Source organism: Syngnathus scovelli, chromosome 2 (assembly GCF_024217435.2).
Source record: "Syngnathus scovelli strain Florida chromosome 2, RoL_Ssco_1.2, whole genome shotgun sequence".
In the NCBI taxonomy this organism is placed as follows: domain Eukaryota; kingdom Metazoa; phylum Chordata; class Actinopteri; order Syngnathiformes; family Syngnathidae; genus Syngnathus; species Syngnathus scovelli.
Window position 1 is genome coordinate 8,685,854 of NC_090848.1, and position 19,395 is coordinate 8,705,248.

Consider the following 19,395-nt stretch of genomic DNA (forward strand, 5'->3'; position numbering starts at 1 on the left):
GTGGAAAAGCACGGCTCCTTCATACTACACCAGTCATCCAATAGCAACGCTGGAGGGATCAAGTCAAATTGGCATATGAGAGGGCCCGTCTCATTCTCGGCCTTTTAAGATGTGTGTTGTGCACAACATGGACAAAAGTATTGAAACATGCCAATTATTCCTACATAGGCTGAAAAGGGCAGAAACTTTTGGCTTCTTATACGCACTGATTACTTTACATTGTAAAAACAAATCTACTTACCTACTTGTGCATATAATTACTACTATGTGAGTGGGCCTAGTACTTTCTACTACTTAGTATGGTACTTTAAAGTATAACTTTGCCACCTGATAATCTCTCACAGTTGTGACTCATGTGACGTCACAGTTGAGTAAATCCATATGCCTTGTAATGTAAATGCAAATACAGGTTTTTACTGCCCTCTGTTGGGGAAAGTTGTCCAGTATCTTTCGGCAGAGTTATTGTAAGTAACATTTTCCAATTTGGGTTTTTTCCTCTGTAGGTCACTATTGTACACAGCATGAAGTTTTAAGTTGCGAAGGCTCCTGCCATACTCAAAAATGCAAAAATCAACAAAAGGTGAGCAGAGAAGCGCAGAGCCTCCAATTCCCAGGTTGCAATCCTGTCTTCTGTTCTGACCTTTCAAAGGGGCCCAGAGGAAGCCGACACTAACAAAGAATGTGTGCGCGTGTGAGCGGGACCCCCAAGTGGTTTAACTGCTTTTCTGTTCATGGGTTATCTTGAACAACATCTGCTTCTAACAGTGACAAGAAGTGGCAACACATTCTTGAGTGGTTCACACTAGCCGTAGTATTTTTTTTTTTAATAACTTTATGCCCTGTCCTTGCTCAATTCATAATACCACAAGTTTTTCAAATACATATGTGCAATTATAACATTAACACTCCCCTGCCACCTTTGAAAACAGGACAATTTTTGAATTCCCAGGCATTAAAGGCGGTAAACATGCATCGTTATATGTGATTGGCATTTGGATTATGAAAGGTTCCTTGAAAAAACGTCTTCCTTGTATGCCCCCAAGGAAGTTTGTGAACCAACTATTTTACTTGAATACAATCATTAGCATACTTGATTGATGGTCTACTGATTTTAGATGCTTATTACATCTACTAGATAAGCCCTTGATTAGGTAATGGTCTGCATAGGCTATTAAGGTATAGTACAAGAATATTGATTTGGCACATAATTATTACTTTTATACCCTGACACATGTCATTAAGGACTTATAATAAAGGTGAAGGAATGGGGCCAAAAAACAAAAAATCCTGCCTAGCTACAAAAACAGATATGCTCACACCTCATTGAATAAAGTAGACAAGTATATTTACATATTAAATCAATAAAAACATTTTAAGCATATAATTATACCTATACACTAAATCAATAAAGAAGACATTACTAGACATTTTTGATATGTGGTAATGACAAATGTTTTTATAACTTCATGATCTGTAACTTCTGTGTACTTTGAAATAACAAATGTTTTTTGGTATATTGCCTGAATACCTTAATGAACTGTTTGCCTGATGTTTTTCTAAATCACGGACACTGCCAAAGGCGTCAAAGAATGTTCAGTACTCTATTACATCTTATGTTTTGATTCATGCTTGATGTGACATCACATGTCGCCTAATGCTAGACGTCGGCTTTGGATTATTACAGAATGCTCTGGACAGAGGGGAATGTTTTGCCTAACAATGAAAACAAAAGGTTGGTGTTAAGAATTCTTCATGTTAGTTAGGTTATTCAATCGTGCTTTGATTTGAGGTAAGGTGCTTTATTTTGAAGGCTGTTTTCAGGCGATACCACTTCCTGTTTCACGTTTGTGTTCATACATGTTGGTTACAGTGGTACAATAGTCATTGACGAAAAACTGCTTGTTGCTTATTTGCTAACAATAACGAATCGATAATGTCACACCCAAAAGTTCAAAGGGCATATGTCCGATACCACACCGATACCAGTAGTCACCCGTACCGATACCGCTAGTATTTTTTATGTTTCCCCCCCCAAAAAGATCATCTTTGAAAAACATATATCCCGATATATGGATTTTCCTTAAAATGGCATGAAATCAAGGGCAATGTGCTAATCGAATAAATCTGAGAAGCGCCACGTGCACATTTTATTGGTATGAATGCAATACCATTTTTTAAAATAACAGATCTGTATTAGATAGAAAATCCAGTCGGGCCATTCCGAGACTTGATCAAGAACTTCAAAATGTGGACTCTAGAGACTGGTCTCGGGAGTTACAGCATTAGTTAGTTACTTACAGCACACTTACAGCAATTGTCTGTATTAATGACAATTCTGGTCTCATGAAATATATATGAACATAAAATTCCTCTAGAAATTGCATCGGTTTTAGTTTTGACGGGCTAACTGGGTAAGAGTAGCTAGCCAGTCGGTTACCTCACTGTTCTTTGTTTTGTACCCGAAGTGCGGACCTGCACCGCTCAGCAAGGAGCCGAGGACGTCCTAACTGGTGGGCCCCGCCAAACGTGCTTCCGGCCAGCACTCGTCGAGAGAGGAACATTTCTTCCGAAGGAAAGAGGCAAAAGAAACGGTAAGTCTCGCGCCATTTTTTAAATTAAACTTTCATACAAGAAAGCATTAATAGAGCCTCAGTTACATTCTGCTTTTTGAATTCCTCGTAAAACGCACCGAAATGATCGCCCCGTAACAAAGACCGATCGGCGGCATATGCAAAACACATTTCGGCACTAGCTTGGAGAGTAATGTACTTTTAATCATGCAAACGAAATCCAAACTTGCATTGTCTTTTTCATCGTGTTCTTGCAAGGGCCGTATAATAACGCGTGTATGCACGCGTAGTAGAGGCAACTGGTCTTGCTTGGAATAAAGTTTGGCGACAAATCACCTTTTGTCACTCGAAGCAAGTAGAGCTAAACAAAAGACAGAAAACCTGCACCATTTGCCTGCAAAACGACTTGCACGAAGTTATCAGCTTCGGCACGAATTTGACTTTAGATCGCTATTTGTCTCCTGGTTTTTGGATGGTGGGGGCACCTCTGTTGTTACTAACCAGTGTTGGAGATTGGAGCGCGTTCCAAATACGGGTCACATTTGTACAGAATCAAAACAATCACATTGGTTTTGGTTCAGTTTAAGACTCCGGTTGGGGTTAGGATGGCTTAGTTTAGCTGGATATAAAATAACACCGCCTCGTTCAGGTCGATTTTTTTTTTTCTTTTCGCGCCTGGATAAAGTAGGTCGGGTTTTAGCAAGACGTGGCAGCCAGTCATAATGCAGCGGCGCCTGACCTGCAGCCAATCATATTGCAGCAAGGCGCGTCCTGTCCACGGACCTACTCGTCATTGAGAGAAGTGAAGCAATCGGCGGCCATTTTACGTTGCCTATCTTTGCGCCTGCCTAACTTGAACACATTGATTTCTCTGCGGTCTTTTCACGTCAGTTTGAATCTCTACGGAAGAAACTTCCACCGTGTTGGCATGCAGCTGTACCGATAAATGTGAAAAGCGGTAATAATTCGCTTTTGATTATTATTTTTTAACGTATTTACCTTGGAGTGCCATTTAGATGAATTAAGTATTCACCCGTGCTGAGTTTACTGAACTATTAACAATATAATGAAAGCAAAGCGCATTGCTGCAAAATGTAAACCTAATCTCTGGAGGACGCAATTCACAATACAGTAATCCCTCGCTACATCGTAGTTCGTTTATCGCGGCTTCAGTACATCGCGGAGTTTTTCCAACAAAAAAAAAATCAAAACTCACAAATTCAAAATAAAACTTTACTTATGTCATTGCTCCCTGGTTCACATCCCTCTATGTTTTTGTCCCTCTTTTTTTCCTGTTTTAGAAATCAGCAAGATCTCTTAACCAACCAATCAATCAATAAAAATATATAATTTCACATGCTCTTGAATGTTGACAACTACAGGTATCTGCTACATTTGTCCACAAAAAAAAGTTAACTGTAAACATTACATGAGAGACAACTGATAAGTACTGAACACAATGGCCCCCAACAGAAAATCATATTCTGCAGAATTCAAGCTACAAGTTGTGAATTATGCGGTCCAACTTGGTAATCGGCCAGCGGGAAGAAAGTTTGGAGTGAGTGAGAAAGGTGTGAGAATGTGGCGAAAAGCGAAGGTTACTCTTTCTGCAATGAAGAAAACAAAGAAAGCAAATCGTGGGCTAAAAGCAAGATGGCCACAGCTGGAGGAAGAAGTTCATAGATGGGCGCTTGAACAACGTGCTGGTGGGAGAGACTTGTCAACTACAGAGTTACGTCTCCACGCCCTGGTAGTTGCCAAGGCGATGAATATTACCGACTTTTTGGGAGGACGCACTTGGTGTTGCCGCTTCATGCGACGCAAGCACCTCTTTATCAAAACACGGACAACGTTGTGCCCAAATCAGCCGGCAGACTTCCAAGACAAGTTCGACTCTTTCCATGAGCTCGATGCAGCGATTCAGAAGTAAGAAAACTACCTGAATTAGTGCAGTAAACAGTGGTGGCCAGAGTACTTCCACACTGTACTTAAAGTGGAAGTGAAGTCCAAAAGAAATTCTTTCCAATATGTTTTTATGTGCCTCCACCTGTCTAAACTCAGTATTTTGATTAAGCAGCAAAATCCACCCGTTTTTATCCATTTTGCCACATGCTATCAGCTGAAAATAACATTATAGTGCCTAATGGCTCAGGTAACAACTGACATGGCTCACCTGGGTATTTTTTTTTTTTTTTTTTGCAACCTCAGCCCTTTGCATGTGTGATGTGATATTCAAGTGGCAGCATGTGGCAAAATGGCTGCCCCGAGATGCAAAAAAAAAAAAAAAAAAAAAGGGTGTTGCTTTATATTCCACAAACGCAGCAGTGATCAGAATACTATGTTTTGAATGGTGAGAGTGCATAGAACATATTAAAGTAAAGATTTTTTAAATTATTTGATTTCCCCTTACAGTCAAAGCACTGATCTAACCTGTGTACTCCAGTAAAAAAGCATTTACTGGATATAGAGTATCAGTTTGGATGGAACAACATGCAAAGAACCATCCTGCCTTTTCGTTCATTTGCGTTTCATTTTTTTTTCCTTCATGGCATTCAGTAAGATGAGCAAACAAGTGATCGTGAGCCCGGACTCAATCCCAGATGAGACGAATGGGTTGGATTTGCTGTCATGGCTGAATACTCTTCTGAAAACCAATTTCCTGGAGATAGAGCACATTTCTTCAGGTAGGTCATTTCAGGAAATCAAAATGGTCGCTTCTTCCCAAAAGTAAAATGGCCACCGTTTGTGTGTGTTTGTTATCACGTTACTATTACAGGCGCGTGTCACTGCCAGATCATGGATTGCGTCATCCCAGGCTCAATCGAAATCAGCAAAGTGAAGTTTGATGCACAATCTGAGTTTGACTGCAAGCACAACTTCAGTCTCCTCCAAGAGGCCTTCACCAAGAATCACATCACAAAGGTAGTGTTCATTTGCTTGAATAAAGTCGTGCTGCGTGTAAGAGTTCATGTATGAGGAATTCATCTTTTTTGTTAATCTTCTTTTTCTGGGATCCCCGCTCCATTTCCCCCCTGTTTTTTGTGGAAAACATGCATTTATCAGCCTTTGAAAAAACCCAAAGGAGATTTTTTTTTTCTTTTCCTAAAGTAGAGGGAAAGAAATCCCCCGCTGCATTTTACTGGCCGTTGATTATATGCGGCAAGCCCAGTCACTATCCCACACAAAGAGCGGGGGTTGAGTGTAAATCTTTGACAAAAGCTATTTTCTCTAGGTCAGGGGTCACCAACATGGTGTCCACACAAGCTAGGGTGACCACACGAGGTTGTACAAATGATCATTAGAAAATGTAAAAAAAAAACTTGCAGAGATTATATTATTGTGAGAAATTGTTATGTGAGCTAACATAGCACGCTTCTGGTTAATTATTATGAATTATATAGAGATGGTAAGTAAAGGTACCATTGTACATAAACATACATACTGTATATACACTCACGTGTACACGTGTATACACACACAGTATTTCTGTATTTCTATTGCTCCTTTCATTTATTGTGGTGGTCATCTGGAGCGTATCCTTGCAGATAGTGGTGCTGATTGTGATATTTGATCTCAGGATATCAGGACTGGCCTTTTAAATCCTCGAACTAAAACTATTCTTTGTTTCCCTTTAGAGCATTCCAGCTGACGAACTCATTAAAGGGGACTTTGAAATAAACTTGGCGTTCCTGTCTTGGTTTAAAGCCTTCTACACAGCCAATGTGACGGACAAAGAATATGATGCTGTGACCGCCAGAAACAACTGTGACATCAGCCTGTATCCGCTACCTAAACCCGCAAAAAAAAGTAATTTTATTCTTTGTGACGGTGACAGTCATACAAAGTTGTGGCTATGGTTTGATCACAGCATTAATCGGAATTTCATTTTCACATCCTTAGGCATAAGGAAACTGTCTTCTTCCACCGAGGACTGTGAACCCGAGCCGCTAGCCAATGGCAAGGTAGCAACCAGAAACACTGCTATCCCAAATCTGGTGATGCTCAACAAAGGATGACGTTAGAAAAGGCCTTTTTGCATGATGTTGCTTCCTATAAAGTGGCATGAAAGAAAAGAAAAAAAATCCCCTTCCGTGTCAACTTAGTGGCTTTATAACTTCCAGAAGCTCGATCATTAAATCTGGATTTTTTGTGTGCATAAAGAAAAATTGTGTTTTGCTTGTGAGCAAAATAGAATTTCGTTGCATTCTGAAAAATCTTACTTAATTTAAGCAGCCCGGTCTTAATTGACACCGGTTTTTGTGACCAGACAGACAGGACAACCAAATGTGTCACAGTCCTCTCATTTGTTGTATAGGAGGTAAAGGGAAAGTGCATCACAGGCAATGGAGTGAAGAAGATGCGTCAGCGAAGCTGGCAAGGGCGAACCAGGCAAGGGGACAGGCAGAAGTTTGTACCTAGGAAGAAAACGAAGCCAAAAACAAAGCAGGTAGGCAGAACTTGTGATCCAATCATGGGCCAGGCCAGGTAGAAGTCATACACAGGTCGAGCAACAGGTTAGGTGGGCAACGTGAGTCGCTTTGGGGAAGGCAGGAAACAGACAGGACGGGATAGCAATGTGGACAAACTGGCTGTGCGATGTTTATATAGCGTGGCTGACGAGCTTGGAGCAGCAATTCCGAGAATTGGGATCATTTTAAATTAAAGAGGGTGTCCTAACAATTGATTGCACTTATTTCCAATGTTAGGACCTGGGAATTGCAGATGATGACTCTCTGTTTGACAGTGAATGCTCGATAGAGAGCAATGGCGGGCACATGTCAGACATCCCCGATTGCCAAACAGTACCGCAAGCTAACACAGTTACGGGTAAGTTAAAAAACAAACTGTTATTATTGTGCTTCAAGTCTTTGAAATTGCTTCATGTGTAATGTTTAGGGGATTTTTTTAAAATTTAAATTCACAATATTATCCAACTTATAAATGATGAATAAACAAAAAAGGCAAAATGACTAAGTTCCGCTTATTTAAGTTGAATGAGCAACTCTCATCTGCAGGGGCATAATCATATCCATTCCATTTTATTTTCAGAACTGAAGGAACAGTATACAAAGTATATAAAGCCATGCCACGTAGCCCTAACCAAGTTAAAAGGTAAGAAATATAAGTACAGTCTAGGAAGTATATTCTCCGTGTACGTACATATATCGGTGGTGCTAGATGCTACAAACGTTTGTCAATGCCAAGGTAGCTTGCAAACTGGTTCAATGAGACGAGCATATAATAAAGCATGTTTTTCTTTTCTTAGACCTGACCATAAATGACAGCCTACTTGTAGAGAACGACGACTCTGACGAAAGGGTATATTTCCTCCTCTTCTATCCATACACAATTTCATTTATTTATCTATCAACTTACAATCTATAAACTGCCTGTGATGGCAGAAATGGATAAATATCATTTTTAATATCATTGGGTGTCAGACTTGTATACTGACAGCCAAACAAATTTAATGCTCCTTCATTAAATTGTGGTGTGCTGTGAGATTTCCCCAATGTGTGCCTTTGCTCAATAGAGGTCAAGCAATTCAGCCTTTAAATGGCACCCTGACAAAATGACATCCTGTCAAAATGCTGAGTGTGGTTGGAATGGCCACTTCAACCAGAGGGGAACAAACTAAGAACTATGAAGACTGGATGATGGGTTCTGGAGACATTTTTGAGAGGGCAAATAATATTGCTATTTGGAAAAACCTTTCTTTGATTGGCTTGCAGTAAAAATAAAGGTTTCAGTAAAAAAATATCCACCAATAAGCCCGTGCGAGGGAAAATTCGGGCTTTTTCAAGTAAACGTGTCAAAATGCTCCAAACAGCATCACGTGCCCAAAAATGATCTGACAGGTAAATGGCGCAAATAGAAACATAGATTAGATCAAGCAATTTTGTGGGGTAATTTTCTTTTTTTATGGAATTTATTTTTCATCAAGCTTGGGTCATGGATATTCCACCAAGATTAATATCAATTCATTAAATTTTTTCCCCCTCTTAATTTTCAGGTGGAAAACACACCAAACAGATATACAGCGCACAAAGGACGACGGAAAGCCAATTACCAGGTCATTCTAAAAGTGCCAAATACAGTTGGACTTATCACTAAAATAAAAAACTTCAATGCTTTTGAGATCAGATTGAACACATTTGATTTTCCCCTCCTTCAGGATGGGAACGGCTTTTTGACTGGAGAGCTCATATGGGGGAAGATAGAGGGTTTCTCTTGGTGGCCCGGTTTGGTGATTCCTTGGAAAACCAAATTTTCCCCTCCAGGTCTACGAAGGGTTGAATGGTTTGGCGATGGAACCTTCTCAAAGGTTTGACTGCTGCCGAGCTACTTTATTTTATTTATTTGATATTAATGTGCCGCAGAAGTGAATTTCTAGTCTACACAAATGGACTTTCTATCACAGATTGCGACGGAAGCTTTGATGCCTTTTCGGAAGTTCACGAAATGTTTCTGCAAAAATTCATTTGCCAGCCTGCCCACTTATAAGGCCGCCATCTTCCAAGTCATAGAGGTAAGAGAACAAGATCAACAGGCCATCAGCTATGATTACCACACACGGTACGGTATAATTCTACTGCAGCGTTGTTGTCTGGTTTATTTTAGATGCCTGCCATGTAGAACCACAAATACTTGACAACCTCCTATTTAAAAATGATTTTAATTGCCTATATTAATAGCTTGGACCAGAACATTACCACAACTCCAAACTCATAATAAATGGTTTACAGATTGCAACATACTCTTTTCCACAAACAACTTAGTCCCGACATAAAAATCTTGTCTCAGTAGACATTCTCCTCTTTAACACACTTGCTGTACACAAGCTATTGTATTACAGCTCAATTTTACACGACTTTCTGTCTACAGCGTTTTGATCATGGACCTCAAATCTTTTCATCGTATTTTAAATGGACGTTATTGTAGAAGATGCAGTGCAAAAAAAAGCAACAAAAAAAAGAAATTAAATACTTTACTTATGTAGTGCATTTCACAAAAGCTGCACATTACAGATAACACAAAATAACAATACAACTATAATAAATTGGCAAAATTGAGGAAAATACCACTGATGAATGAACAAAGGCCAACTCATTTTCTTCATTGTCACATTTTGTTTAATGGTTTTGCTATATTTAAATGTCTTACAGGTGAACTTGAATCTCATTTAAAAATCGTGTTCTTGATCATTTGTGTACTTTGAATAATGGTACAGAGTGTCAAACTCTTTTTTGTTATGGGCATTAATAATTTTAGTGTTCAGGCCATACATTAGTAATATTGTCAAAATGAGTGGAAATGTGACAATATTACTACTATTACTTTTAATTCACAGTGTCTGCAAAGATTCTTGTTGTTGTTGTTTACAGTGTGAACAAAGGGGTCCTGCATTTTATTGCTACTATACCATATATTTAATTCCATCTATCAATCTTCTAAACCACTTATCCTCACAAGGGTCGTGCCCATCTGAAATATGTTTCCAACTTTTGCTAGGTTTATGTCAAGGGATTTGGTGGGAAAAAAAAGTCTTAGTAATATCTGTTAAAAGTAGACAGTTTGCAGATTTAAATGAAAGGAGCAAATACATTTATCAAAAAAGTTGACTTCATTTTCTATTAAGTGGGCCACATTAATTTAGATGTTTGCTTGGCTCTGGTTTTAAAGTTGTGACTTAATGGCCCGGCGTGTTCCATTGACTTGAGTCAATGGGAGCAAAAAAAAAAAAAAAAGCTTTATCCGATACCGTGCGACCCCCCATTTGCGCAGGGTCTCTTGCAGCCCCCTCCCAAGCCTTCCACGCTTCCGGCAGGGTCAGTTTTCCCTCACTTCCGCCGGCAGCCCCCAAGAAAAACATCTCAAGTAGGCTCGAACTGTGAACATCGTCGCAAATTTGTAGCTTTCGAAAGAATCGCGATCAAAATATCTGCAGACTGGATAGTTGCGTTCACGCGCCTCCTGGAGCGGATCACCGGAGAGCCTCGACCACATCTGCACTCTCAAGGACCACAAAGAGGGGAGACAAAGCCACCGATCGCTGCGTTTTCATTGAAAGTCGATCTCAACTAGATTTACACGTGTAATTCGAGTAACTTGAATCGAAAAGTCGTAGTTTCGTGTTCGTCTATCCAATCGGTTTACTTGTTAAAAATTTGAAAAAGATTTGAAAAAACAAAGTCTCCCTCCCGTGTAGTCCGTATGAAGCAACACGAGAAAAAAACGTGAACACCTCGTGGTTTCTTTTGACTTTTGATCCGATTCTGTCCGCACTGTTCGAGATTGAGCATGCCGGGTTTAAAATTTCCCAACTCACGTGAACTTCCCGGATTCTTGATCGTTGAAGCGCAATTTGGACTAAAGTAAATGAACAAACTGTAATTACCTTGTAATTAACGAAATTTTCTATGTTGTAGTGGGACATCAAATTGGACAGTAGTAAGAGCGATATTAAGTGAAATATTCAACTAAATTTTCTTTGTCAAACGCGATTTTGTGCGACAGTTAATTGGACAAACAAAAAGAAAGCCTAGTCAATTATAAAACAAACAATATTTTGTATGACAGTCAAAGATGATTTAGTGGGACAAAAGTAATTCATCAAAACAAAGAGTAAAAATACAATCAACAAAACTTAGTGCGACAAAACTAATTGGATAAACTCAACATCTTTATGTAGCACTTCCATAACAATAATATTTTTTATCCTTACACACAAAATTTAGGATGTCTGTCAAAAACTATTTAGTGCCCAAAAGGGGGTCACATTCTGTGATTTGGAAATGGTTTGGTTTCGAGCCAGACGACTTTGCTCAAGCGCTCGTGCTCTGCAAACTTTGCAAGGAGAATGTTAAAACGTGCAGGGGCAACACCACCAACTTGTTTAACCATTTGAAAAAGGCGCATCCCAAAGAACACGCCAAGAGTCTAATTATGCGTGCCAAGTTAGCCGAGAAGCAGGCAATCAGATCCAGACAGGAGATTTCAGAGAAAGTGGAGTGCGGCAAGAGGACAAAGTCTGGACGAGACAGTTCAGACACCACGGAGGTGACTGAAGATGCACCTTTGTTTGCCATGCATACATTCCTGAGCCCCACTTCTCCCCATACTCTTCTTTATCTTCTGCCATCCTCTTCACTTCTCAGCATGGTCTTACTCTTCCCTGTTTCGCTTCTAATCTTCCTTCTAGTTATATAAACTCTCTACCTGAGTTGTGCAAATAAAACGGCATCAAGTGACACACTAAAAAAAAATCTACATAGTTGATTATGTGCTATTAATATCAATATTGTTCATACAGGTAAAACAACTAGAATCAAGGGAAAGTCTGTTATTATTATTTATGTATATTTATCATTTTTTTATATTTACTGGTCTCAAGAAATTTGGGGGTTTAAAAAAATACAACCCCCACAGACAAATGCAGTTAAATGGGCAACACTTATTCACTTTTCATGGGCATGAACAAATGACCGCTGTCTGCAAAATGCACGCTAATCCCAATTTATAACCTGCAGCTTGCAAGTGAGCGCGCTGAGAAGTCTTTCGAAGAGGCAAAAGGAGATAAAGAAAAAGAAATGAATCTAATGCTGGACTGGGCAGTGAAAGGATTTCTACCATCAGGGCCGCAGGGATTTGCGCCACCTGGTAAGTCGAACAGTCTACTCGCCACATTTCCGCTCTATGCAGTTCTCTCTCAAAGAAGCTTCTGAAAAACATTTCTTTTCTGTCATCTTAACTAGTTATTCACGAAGCTGGCCAATTGTCCAATTCGGATTCGGCTCAGTCCGACTACCAGCCACCAGTGAAAAAGAAACAAGCTTATAAGAGTCGTGCAAGCACCTGCAACTACACGTTCACAAGAGGTATGTGGACTCCACGCGCTCATCCACAATCCGAATTTCAGTCAAGTTGTCACTTTGATTTGCTCATGGTTGGATGTACGGGATGTCGAGCTGACAGTCAAACAATTATTTACATTCACCTTCGCACCTATGGAGAATTACAGCCTGTAAATTATGAATTGCTGTGTTTCTGATCAAGTGAAAAAAAACATATTTGACTGATTTACTTTACTCTCATGTTTTACAGACACTTTAGTTGAGAGGCTTAAAGACAAAGGCACAAAAATTGAAGGTCGGTCCTGCCTGAGCGTTGTGATTTCCTTCTTATACTGTTTTTTAAATGACAAATTTTAAAGGAAAGGCTTGTTATTTCAGATTGTTGTTTGGCTTGTGGGTCGCCTGACGTGGTTGTGCAGCACCCGTTGTTTGAAGGGGGTCTTTGTGTCAAATGCAAGGTAAGCTAGTCTGCAATGATGTCATCATTATGGTCCAGTTCACAAGACACAAAGTTTGCTAACCTTTTTTGAGCCTATTAGAAAAGATCCCAGCGCACAACCAAACTAAAATGTCATAAAAGGTGTATACAGTGAAATATTTATGAGTTTATCTGTTTTTCCTGTATTACAAATCTGATGATGTCACTATTTCTCACGAATGTGCTGCGGCCTACGGGTTGGAAATCACAAGTCAAAAATGACAAGATCGCTGTCCGCAGGAGAACTTCACAGAAACATTGTATCGCTACGACGAAGATGGCTACCAGTCGTACTGCACCGTGTGCTGTGGCGGGTCAGAGGTCATTCTTTGTGGCAACGCCAGCTGTTGCAGGTGATTTTGAATAAAGTATACTTAGGGTCAAGGTCAGAGTTCAACTCACATGCAAAAATCTGTGTGTGGAAATGGGAGCCTGCTATATAACACTATTCTAAAGACATAAAAATAATCGGCCCTCTTGTTAATTTTAAAATCAAGTGAATTTTTTAACAATTGGAAAGCCGCTCTCTAAGCATCTCTCGGCTCACTGGTGTCAAAACTACATTTGTGCTGTGCTGTGTCCACGGCAGATGTTTCTGTAAGGAGTGCGTGGAGATCCTGGTGGGACGGGGAACCTTTCGTGAGCTGAAGGATATTGACCCGTGGAGCTGCTACATTTGCCAGCCAACGCAGTGCCAGGGAAAGCTCAAACTAAGGCCAGACTGGAGCGTTAAAGTCCAAGACTTCTTTGCTAACAACAGCGCCATGGAGTTTGTGAGTATATTGTGTCACACTTTGTAACTCAGTAACAATTGACGCTATGAACCATTTTGATTTTAGAATCCTAAAAACGTACTGTACCATATATGCACAAGTAGCATTATATGATCCAAATCCAAAGTAGATCATCCATTTCTGGAAATCTAAAACAGCATTCGGAACGCCGTTAGTCCCAACACTGTTGCAGAAATGTAAAATTTGTGTTTCTTTTTGATCACGGGTTCTTGCCTCCATTGACCAATATGATTGTTCCCAGGAGCCTCACAGAATTTACCCGGCCATCCCCGCAGATAGACGCAAGCCCTTGAAGGTTCTGTCACTCTTTGACGGCATCGCAACAGGTCAGTTAAGGTCAAATCAGTCCTGCTTAGGCTGCATTTACACTTCGTGCTTCAAGTGAGAGTGTATACGTATGATGTACGTATAGACATGCATTGTACATTATACTCTATACAGCTCTTTTGTTCCACCATGACAGGATACCTGGTGCTCAAAGACCTTGGCTTTAAAGTGGATCGCTACATTGCCTCCGAGATTTGTGAGGATTCCATCGCGGTGGGTATGATCAAGCACGCTGGCAAGATCGAATACATCAACGACGTCCGCACCATCACGAGGAAACACGTGCGTGGTTACTCCGTGCTTGGTCTCATGCATGAAAACAAATTTGTAGGTGGTTTGGATGTAGCAATAAACTGGAAGTGGTTGTGTTGCAGCTTGCTGAATGGGGCCCTTTTGACCTACTGATTGGAGGAAGTCCTTGCAATGACCTCTCCATGGTCAATCCCCTGCGGAAAGGATTGTTTGGTAAGTCCGATTCAAACTGTTGGCACTGGAACACGTGGGATTCATTTGTTCTTGTGGAGAAAATAAACTGATTGGAGGTTAACTGTCGATCCTGCAGAGGGCACCGGAAGGCTGTTCTTTGAATTCTACCGCATTTTGACGCTGCTGAAGCCGAAGGAGGGTGACGACCGGCCTTTCTTCTGGCTCTTTGAAAATGTGGTCTTCATGTCCAGCAGAGACAAGACGGACATCTGCAGATTCCTAGAGGTGATCCTTTTCAATTACTGCTGCTGGGGAACACACTGCGCTAACTTGTCCCATTGTTTTGTTGTTCAGTGCAATCCAATCATCATCGATGCCGTAACTGTCAGCCCTGCACATCGAGCTCGCTACTTCTGGGGAAACCTGCCAGGCATGAATAGGTATGAACAGCTAGACCTTGTTCAAATGTGTACACAGTGGATTTTAAAAGTACAGAACTAAAAAGTCAGCCAAGTCAAAACTTGAGATGACATAATGATGGTGAAGCCTATCACTTCCTACAATACACAATGACACAATTTACCCAAACGGCTCGCGGCCTCCTGTTCATAAAAAGAGAAATAAATAGAAAATAATCCTACAATAATTACTGTGTAACACGCTTTATATTTCAAGGGCTTGATCTATGCTGATGCTTCGTATGTCAAGGCGCCACCCACCGCATAATTGTGCATGTAGTATTGACAAAATAAAGAGAGTATGCTCGTAATAAAAAAAATGTGTTGTTCCTCTTCAGGCCGGTGGCCGCATCTCTGGATCAAAAAGTAAATCTGCAGGATTGTTTGGAAGTTGGCCGTGTAGCAAAGGTAAGAGCAGCTTTCAGCTGAACCATTCCTTCAATTCAAATCCACATCGCAATGTAGTAGAATAACAAATTTCTAAGGCAGCAATCTGGAAAACAACATCCGCTTCATTTCGGTTGGTTGGTCGGTGGGCTCAAAAATATTATAGCACATGCTTTGCTCATTCCATAAGTTGGTGTATTTGTGCAGCTGGAGAAGGTGCGAACCATCACTACAAAGACAAACTCCATGGTTCAAGGGAAAGTGGGACTTCCTGTTATCATGAACGGCAAAGATGACTACCTGTGGTGTACCGAAATGGAGCAGTAAGTATTTAGACATATCATCTCGTGCGCACGTGACACAAGACGCAAATGATAATGGAAAAATATTGCAGAAAAAGTTGAACCTGTATGCAGTTGGCCACTAATCAAGCAAATTCATTGGAAAAACCTCATCAAATACGGACAATACTTCCTTTTTTGAGCATAAAAAGCAGCAATTTGGAGTTGTGTAGTATCCAGTGGAAGAGGGAAAATCTGGATTTTTGAGGGGGGTGTACTGTATTATATACAAGAAATTGCAGTAAACATCAAATGGGTATTTGAACACAAAAGGTGTCGCAAAATATAGACAGACAATAGCACAAAATATTCAGGGGAATATATCCTTTATCCTCTGCGAGAAACAACTCATAGGACTGGTTACAGTCAGTTGTGAAAATTCTCTGTCTCTGTATTATCCTGCCTCAGTGGCCAAGCTGCACACAGCACTTGGTGCAACTGGATCATTTGCATTTATTTTCACACATCCAAAATGTCACTGTGTCCCATCTATTTGTGTGTGTCTAGGATTTTTGGCTTCCCTAAACATTACACGGACGTAAACAACATGGGCCGCCTGCAGCGCCAAAGGGTCCTGGGGCGTTCCTGGAGTGTCGCCGTCATTCGCCACCTGATGGCGCCACTCAAAGATTATTTTGAATGCGAATCGCACCAGCAAAGTTCGTAAGGCCGCGAATGCATGAATGTTTCTAATGTCACAACTTATGGTTACTTAGGTTAAAGGGAAGTGTGTAATAAAAAAACAACAACTTTTTTTGTTATATTGCAAAACTGCCGTCGTGGTCTGCCAATCAGAAACAGAAGGCGTGACTGAGCTACCGACCATCAGAGTAACATAAGTTTCCCGTTGGTAGTTTAGGGAAAAAATATGACAAAAATGGTTTGTGTTTTTTACCTTTTTAAATCGCAAACTCCCAATTTAAATGGTGCTACAATCTACTGTATAATGTCACAAACAGCACAACAGACCTACATTGCCGTCAAGTATTTTCAGGCCATCAGCAGACAGCTTTTAAACAGAGTGAGCACACTGACACACAGTTAAGATTATGGCTGCTGCATAAAAATGTTTACAATGCTACGAGCTTGTTTTAATACCTCAGTGAAACCTGAGCGTGTCCTCCAGAGCCAGAGCCAGAGGCAGCTGTTACATTACAATATAAGAACTTGCACCTACCAAGAGAACGTTTCTGACCAAAAAGTTACCCTCAGCAGTGAGAGTTACTGAAACGACCAAAAGGTGATTTCTGCAAACATTCTGTATCTTAATAGTATGTCAAATGTCGCTCGCTAGTCTTGCCAAAATAGGATTTGTTTATTGGCACAGGCTGCTGGTCTCTACCTCAATTCTTTAGTTATTCTTTAATTTTGATAGTTTCTATTTAACTTATAAATAGGAGAAAAGTGTTTTTTTTTTTTTTTTTTTTTAGATAGCTGACAATCATCAGTGATGTCATATCAACCATGTGATGATGAAAATGCAATATACTGGTGCTGGATTTTTTTTGGATGCAAATCCACTTTTTAAACTACTTTTAATCTTGATGATTTTTATGATGAATGTGTTGATTTGTTATGTTTCAATGTGTGAACTGTCCCACTGTGTTTTTAAAGAGTCTGTCTAGTGTGCCTCCATGTTACTGGATTACTTGCTGCTTTTTTTAAGCATTCCACTGTGACTGGAAGTTGGCTAAATGTTGCTGCCTTAATAAAGAATAACATATGGTGACACATTTATTGCAGGTGTGCATCAATACAAGCGTCATAGTTACATGGAGACAAACGGCATTTTGTTTTTAACCTGTGGTGCTATGCTAACAGTGCTAACTTTTGTCTTCTACCCCAACACTAGAGTGGTGGACGATTGTGAGGATTTTTGAAGGCAGCAAATGTTGCGTTCACACCACAATTCGTTCAAAACATTCAAACAATTTTAGTAATTTTTCTAGTTGCAAGGCAATTTTTAACAGACAATAATAATATACATAGAGACAGAACAAAAGTTTAAAGGCCAGGAATATCGTTAAGCTGCCTGAACAGAGTAAAGCTTGAGAACTGTCATGACTGCTCCGGGATTTTCTAGCATTGACAAACGGCACCCTTGTAAGGTTGATGGCTTTGGTGCCATCATATACGACAAACTTCAAACTTGAACCCATCATTTAAATTCTGAGCAACCGGCTGTATGCTCTTACATTTAAAGGAAATAGCTACTTTTTATAAAAACAAAACTTATTGAGTGACTTGTCACTTGGGCGCTGATGCCACCTCCCAGGGTTTGCGTATTCTTTCCATTTGTGAAGGAGTCGCACTCAGGTTGCTTGCCTGTATTTCCACTTTTGTCACCCCGGGTAAGTCCTTGCCCTCTTGGACAAGTCGCATAACCTCGGCAAAGGAAAGCGACTTTACCTGTGAGTTTTCAGACTTCTGTTCTTCAGCATCGCTGCAAGATGAAGGTGTCACTTTGGAAGCAGAGACGGACCACGCTTTGTAGCTAATGGTCTCCACGGGCTCCACAAACCTGACAAGAAAGTCATGATCAGATCATTTGTGGAAACTGGAGTTACAAATGTCTTCTTTTTTTTTTCAAACAACATTTTTTTATTATTCGCAAAATTACCTTTATTTGCATACAATTCTAAATATGCAAACAGTACATAAACAAGCCAAGCGGATGGATCTGTGTTGTGTTTCTTCTCAAGCTGTGTCACCATCATTGGCAACGTGCATAACACATTGCTGGAAATGAAAATCAAATTGTATCCCTCTGCAGTAAAACGCTGCTGCCTCTGTAGGCGAAGTTCCACATCTGCATCCTTGATCATCCACTCACAAATCTAATAGCGGTTGTATTTGTGAATGACATGGCAAAAAAGGACTAAAATCATTTTGTTTTCAACCTAAAAAAAAATGTCTCGTGTCAAAAACGTGCATAAATCACTGCTTTTCCAACATATGCATGGGCACCAACGTCTTCAGCAATGACTGCCTTCCACTGGGCCCCTTATTTGTCATGAGTCAGAGTTTCTAAATAATTCTGCTCATGTTATCTCTTTCTGAGACAACCTTCGTTTTTGTCGCTGGCAACACTGTGACAACATTGGTTTTGCAAATGTAATTAGTTGCTGTGGATAAATATTATAAATAAATACATATTGAATTTAAAATGTGTTTGGTTTATGTTCAATTTAGGTTGAAAAGTTTTTTTTTTTTTAATCCTTTCTAGGGTGCTGGTGGTAGTTGAGTTAAATCTTTAGAATGACAGGCGTTCCAGTCATGTCATTTGGATTTGGGGACATAGACCAACCTACCTGTTATAAAAGAAGAGTTTCGCGTCTAGTAAGTTTGCGTCTTGCCCAGAGACGCTGGCCTGTAATGTCTGCAGGCCCTGCTGGAATCTTTGATCAGCTTCGAAGTCATACGAGTCGAACCGCAAGAAAACGGACTCCATCGCAATGCTGATCAGTAATTGCGTGCGAAAATGTGCATTTCAATATATACAGCAAAACGAACTCGAGCTGGCTGCAGCAGAAGTACTATGGCAAGTCCACTTGGACAAACTATATACGATAGCCATAAAAAAAACCTCAAAAGTAACAGTGACAAATGCTTGCAATACCTTTTGTCAGTGGAAATATATGTTTTTACTAAATACGATGTTTGAGAGCATGGAACCGCATTAATAAGTTAAAGTGGTCTTTTTTGCCTTAATACGCGTGCCGTAGGCCAAATCACGCATGCGCAGTATAGCCCGTGGAAA

General features: G+C 40.2%; 1 protein-coding gene and 1 long non-coding RNA gene across 4 annotated transcripts; one reads left to right on the plus strand and one right to left on the minus strand.

The window, feature by feature from the left end:
- Window positions 1-1,662: 1,662 nt before the first annotated feature.
- LOC125989512 (DNA (cytosine-5)-methyltransferase 3C) lies at window positions 1,663-17,368 on the plus strand. 3 transcript variants are annotated; one of them, XM_049755979.2, is made up of 27 exons: window positions 1,663-1,732; window positions 2,466-2,591; window positions 5,127-5,254; window positions 5,347-5,492; window positions 6,206-6,377; window positions 6,471-6,532; window positions 6,886-7,017; window positions 7,277-7,397; window positions 7,620-7,682; window positions 7,837-7,889; window positions 8,584-8,643; window positions 8,746-8,895; window positions 8,992-9,099; window positions 12,101-12,230; window positions 12,326-12,448; window positions 12,675-12,719; window positions 12,803-12,882; window positions 13,143-13,255; window positions 13,492-13,675; window positions 13,938-14,022; window positions 14,160-14,305; window positions 14,398-14,488; window positions 14,586-14,734; window positions 14,804-14,889; window positions 15,246-15,315; window positions 15,502-15,617; window positions 16,143-17,368. In XM_049755979.2, exons 1-27 carry the CDS (start codon window positions 1,686-1,688, stop codon window positions 16,300-16,302), a joined length of 2,946 nt encoding a protein of 981 aa, XP_049611936.1. In that variant the 5' UTR covers window positions 1,663-1,685; the 3' UTR covers window positions 16,303-17,368. The 3 variants fall into 3 exon arrangements, with proteins under 3 accessions (XP_049611936.1, XP_049611934.1, XP_049611935.1); XM_049755977.2 differs by lacking the exon at window positions 1,663-1,732 and adding an exon at window positions 3,872-4,496 and having other exon boundaries at window positions 2,248-2,591; XM_049755978.2 differs by lacking the exons at window positions 1,663-1,732; window positions 6,886-7,017 and adding an exon at window positions 3,872-4,496 and having other exon boundaries at window positions 2,250-2,591.
- LOC137839850 (uncharacterized) lies at window positions 17,357-19,366 on the minus strand. Its single transcript, XR_011086238.1, has 2 exons — window positions 18,947-19,366; window positions 17,357-18,156 (listed from the first exon to the last, which is right to left on the minus strand). It is a non-coding gene; the product is annotated as an uncharacterized lncRNA (long non-coding RNA).
- Window positions 19,367-19,395: the final 29 nt, after the last annotated feature.